The 5,000-nt window shown below is 54.4% G+C and overlaps 1 protein-coding gene across 1 annotated transcript in view; it reads right to left on the bottom strand.

Moving 5' to 3' along the window:
- The window catches only part of pik3r5 (phosphoinositide-3-kinase, regulatory subunit 5), a gene marked incomplete at both ends in the record, with an annotated part of 13,864 nt that overhangs the window by 3,873 nt on the left and 4,991 nt on the right, over positions 1 to 5,000 (bottom strand). The window contains 9 exons of the mRNA XM_084441423.1: positions 591 to 673; positions 839 to 932; positions 1,534 to 1,610; positions 1,870 to 1,963; positions 2,314 to 2,448; positions 3,184 to 3,300; positions 3,592 to 4,406; positions 4,464 to 4,550; positions 4,903 to 4,971. Coding sequence (XP_084297549.1) covers positions 591 to 673; positions 839 to 932; positions 1,534 to 1,610; positions 1,870 to 1,963; positions 2,314 to 2,448; positions 3,184 to 3,300; positions 3,592 to 4,406; positions 4,464 to 4,550; positions 4,903 to 4,971 — 1,571 coding nt within the window. The remainder of the gene's footprint in view (positions 1 to 590; positions 674 to 838; positions 933 to 1,533; positions 1,611 to 1,869; positions 1,964 to 2,313; positions 2,449 to 3,183; positions 3,301 to 3,591; positions 4,407 to 4,463; positions 4,551 to 4,902; positions 4,972 to 5,000) is intronic.

Genomic DNA, 5,000 nt, shown 5'->3' with positions numbered 1-5,000 from the left:
CTGGCCACACGGTATCTCTTACCTAATGTCTACTTCATTGTGTACTCAATACAAGCGTACTTCATTGTGTACTCAATACAAGCGTACTTCATTGTGTACTCAATACAAGCGTACTTCATTGTGTACTCAGTACAAGCATACTTCATTGTGTACTCAATACAAGCATACTTCATTGTGTACTCAATACAAGCATACTTCATTGTGTACTCAATACAAGCATACTTCATTGTGTACTCAATACAAGCATACTTCATTGTGTAATCAGTACAAGCGTACTGCAGCAAAACAAAAGTCTCAGTCAATGGGAGTCGACTGCACAGGAAAGGCTCCGGCAAACCAGAACCCTCAACTCCAGCGAGGCGATGACAAACAGAGCGCGCGTCTTTATAGTGGCTTTTTAATCCGGCTGATATCTAGATGAAAACTTTTTTTTTTTCCCAGGGTGCAAAGCGCATGCGATATGGTGCAGCAGACGATTCTCAGCGGCTTTATATAAAAAAAACAGAGTGTAAACAGCCTCGCCGCCGCTCGTGAGCTGCGATGCTGTCTCGGCCACAAGCCGCGGGGATGTGACCTCACTTCCTGCTCACCTGGTTGAAGCCCTTCTTGGATTTGGAGTTCTGCCTCTTCAGGACTTCAGTCATCGTCAGCTGAAGGCACTCCATCTTTGAGTCTGAAACAGTTTGAGGAGGAGATCGAAAATAGGTTTGTTTTCTCAGTTATGCATGTCATAGTATGCTTGAATGCTTTAAAATGTTTTTAAAAAAGGTTTTTGGTGCATTATCCAAAATGTTTTGCAAATACACTACTTGATTTAGTAATGACTATGTTATTATACCTATATCCTCAGGGTTCTTGCAAGCTTTGGTCAGGTTGATGGAGGTGCAGACCTTATCTGCTCTCTTCCACTGGCTTCTCCCACTGATCACCACCTGAGAGAGAGAGAGAGAGAGAGAGAGAGAGAGAGAGCGAGAGAGAGAGAGGGAGAAAGGAAGAGAGTTTACTTAATTGTTTTCTCATGTCATTATTGAATCATATTTTTCTTGACGCTTTGGCAATATTGTTCACCTGACATTCATGCCAATAAAGGATATTGAATTGAATTGAGAGAGAGAGAGAGAGGAGAGAGCGAGAGAGACAGAGAAAGGGAGAGAGAGAGAGAGAGAGAGCGAGAGAGAGAGAAGGAGAGAGAGGGAGAGAGAGATGAGGGAGAGAGAAAGTGAGAGAAGAGAGCGAGAGAGAGAGGGAGAGAGAGGAGAGAGCGAGAGAGAGGGAGAGAGAAGGAGAGAGAGGGAGAGAGAGATGGAGAGAGAGAGAGGAGAGAGACAGAGAGGGAGAGAGAGGGAGAGAGAGAGAGAGAGAGAGAGAGAGAGGGAGAGTGAGAGAGAGGGAGAGTGAGAAAGACAAGAGAGGGAGAGAGAGAGAGAGAGAGAGAGAGAGAGGGAGAGAGAGAGAGGGAGGGGCGAGGCTGTCGGACGAGAGCACGCCACAGTCATCTTTATTTCGTAGCGAAGCCGCCTAGCGTCAACCTACCCTGTTGTAGACGACCTCCAGCGTCAGAGGCACCGCCTCCCGGTCGCCGTCGATCCCGAATCTCTTACTGGCCGCACCTGCGGAGACGAACGCAACACAGCTCAGACGCGGACGAGACCGGCCGCTCGAGCGCGGAAGAAGAAGAAGAAAAAAGAAGAAACGAAACTCCTCAGCGACTGGATCACGGAGCGTAGGAAGCAGATGTTCCCCCGCTAGCCCGCAGGTCACGGCCCGCCGCGACCCCGTGACGGGTGATGCGTCGGCCCGCTAGGGAAGGGAACCCTGCTGACGGGCTGAGGCGGGGCGGGGCGGGGTGGGGGGCGGGGTCAGACTCACCCATGGCCTTGATGGCCCGCGTCCCGGCGGTGTGTCCCAGCTCCAGAGAGTGGACGAACACCTCCGTCATCGTCTTGCCGTCCGCTAGCGTCAGCTGTGGGGGGGAGGGCGGGGGCGACAGCAGGGGTCAGGGTTAGTCAAGTCAAAGCGGACGTTGTGTGTGACGGCTGCTCAATGTCCGGCCCAGCCCATAAATGAGTTCCTCTGTGCAGACTTTCGTATGTGCGTAGGAGGAAACGGACAGGACAGACAGTCAGCTCGAAGAATAAAGTGATCGAGAGAAGGCACACGGCCTACTTACGGCGCCCTAACCCTAACCATAAAACCCTAACCCTAACCAACCATAACCATAACCATTAGGTATTGAGTAAAACACTTGAAATCAGTACTTCCGGCCACCAAGAGGGACAGACTGCGAGATAGAGAGAGAACCAGAGGACTCACTTCGGTCTGGTAGAGTTGGATCAGTACCGGGCGGTCAGCATGGCGGCAGTAGTACAGTACCAGGTCGGCCAGGATGGACATGGGCTCCTCGTACGAGCTGTCGTACGACTCTGACTCTGACGTCTTTGAGGTTTGCTGCGAAAAAAGATCGACCCGTTAATATTACAATCGGTCCTGCGGTCGGAAGGGCAATACTGTTGCCATAATCCAATGTTTAAAAAAAATAAAAATATTTGTTTTAATTTTCTATTCTCTTTTATCATATATGATGTCCTGTTTTATTTTCTAATTTTTTATATACTATTTACAAACTTACTTTACTGTGTGTGTGCTACTTTTGCTTATATGAATATGTGCTATACAAATAAAATTTACTTTGACTTTAAATTTGGTATTTGGTAATCACACCCGACCTATTGTCCAATTGTCCCGTTGCTGTTGTGGAGGGTCCATCTCAAGACCCCGCGGTCGGGGATGCAGAAGAGAGAGCAGCTAACTGACTCTCTCAAGAAGAGAGAGCAGCTACCTGACTCTCTCAAGCCCGTGACCGTGGCTCCCACACCAGACGGGGGTCGCCGTAGAGCGACGGACCCTCATGCCGAAATTAAACTAACTAACCTCCCTCGGGAGTGGCGGCCCAATATGCCACTCCCCCCCCCCGGCGGGATCCGACCACATTCGGATCAGGCGAGAGCGGGACTCGAACCCCAGTCCCCGTGCTCAGACCGCTACACCACCGCGGCCTTATCAGCCGGGGCACGGTCTATCGCCAGTGACAAAATACGCGAGGACTGCGTCCGACGGTCGATCTCGGAGCCCATTGCAAGCGGCTGTAATGAGATTGGGTGAGGGGGCGGGGCGGTGTATCACCTGGCACACCACCACGGGGGGCAGGCTCAGCAGGCTCAGCGTGTTCCTCTCGTACCAGGGGTCCAGCATGCCCACGAAGCGGGCGATGTCATTGGTGCTGTCCAGGAGGTTCTGGTCCTGCGTTAAACACATCATCCACAGGTCCTGTTTAGCACCAAATCATGCTGAGAATGGCACGTGTGTGTGTGTGTGTGTGTCCCTTAAATGAAGGGAAGGAGGCATTTATGCTTTTGTCAAACTTCAAAATTCGATCTACATCAAGTAGTCCACATTCGGTCCCTGGATAGAGTGTCGACCGAAATACATAATTAGTGTCACGAAGGCTCTATAGACAGGAAGTGAATTCTATCCATACGTAGCTCTGTAGGGTTCTATCATGGATGTATTAATAGAGTTCTATCTACTCACGGTGTTGGAGACCGCCCCCTTCGTCGGACTCCTGGACGAGACCACGGGGCTGGGGCACCTCGTGGCGCCGCCCATAAGCCCCACCCCCCCGCCGCCGCCGGCGCCACCACCGCCGGCGCGCAACACGGGCACGAAGTAGAAGCGCAGCCGGAACGCCCTGCTGAGGCGCGGGAACTCGTTCTCCCGCCGCCGCAGGCTGCTGTACGCCCGCGCCACCTTGCCCGCCACGTGGTCGGCGCCGAACACCACCACGCGCAGCGTCACCACCTTGTCGCCCTCGTCGTCGCTGCTCAGGATGGGCCTCCGGCGGAAGCACACGTGGCGGAGGGTCTGCCGGGGTGGGGGTGGGGGGGAGGGGGTGGCGGACTCGGCGCCGCGCCGGCGGACCTGCTGGGGCAGCGAGTTGGAGCGCTTGGAGCGGACCGCCATCAGGTCCCGGGACTCGTGGACGCCCAGGCTCTTGGCGCGCACCAGGTGCGGGCTCTGGCGGGGCTTGGTGTTGAACAGGCGGTAGAGGTGCTGGCTGAGCCGGGCCTTGCCGTGCTTGGGGCTCCGCTCGCAGACGGCGAGGAGGGCGGAGGCGGGCGGCGGCGAGGGGGAGTCGTCCAGGTCCTCGAAGAAGTCGCTGTCGACGCCCGAGGAGAAGTGGAAGGGGGCGGAGCTCTCGGAGGCCACGGACAGCGTGGAGAACATGGAGTCCTTGGAGGTGGTGGAGAGGGAGGAGACGGTGGAGAAGGTGGAGACGCGGTTGCTGCCGCCGCAGTAGTCGTTGGGGATGAAGGACATGGAGCCGAATTCCTCCTCGAGCTCCGCCCCCCCCTCCTCCTCCACCTCCTCCTCCTCCTCCTCCTCCTCCAGGTCGATCTCTGCGCCTTCCTCGTCGTCGTCCTCCTCCTCCTCCTCGTCATCGGAGGTCGGGAGGCCGGCCTGCTCCTTCTCCAGAAGGGTGTTCAGGATGTCTGGGGAGACGGCAGAGAACGTTGGGGTGAACGTGTCGGGGGGGAGGTGGCTTGGCGGGTCGTGCGGGATCTGAACGCCGGTAGTCGCTACACACGTTATTGCTTAAGCTCAGTGGGTTGGGAACGACGGTGGGGTCACAGGTGTGTGTCCCAATGAAAGTCAAAGGGTCAAAGGTTGTCCAGAGAGAGAGAGAGAGAGAGAGAGAGAGAGAGAAAGAGAGACAGAGAAAGAGAGACAGAGAGAGAAGGACAGAGAGAGAAGGACAGAAGGAGAGACAGAGACAGAGAGAAAGAGGAAGAGACAGAGAGAGAGAGAGAGATTATGACATTGTAAAATTCCTCTCATGTTTACCAAAGTTGTCCTTGTCCCAGTGAAACATGTGACACTTGGCAGTGGGTATGGGGACAGTCCGCAGCCTTCCTGAACACAGAGAGGAAACCCAGACACTG

This window comes from Borostomias antarcticus, assembly GCF_949987555.1.
Source record: "Borostomias antarcticus genome assembly, chromosome: 7".
In the NCBI taxonomy this organism is placed as follows: domain Eukaryota; kingdom Metazoa; phylum Chordata; class Actinopteri; order Stomiiformes; family Stomiidae; genus Borostomias; species Borostomias antarcticus.
The sequence above is the reverse complement of the archived record's forward strand: the minus strand, read 5'-3'. Positions and strand labels throughout refer to the sequence as shown.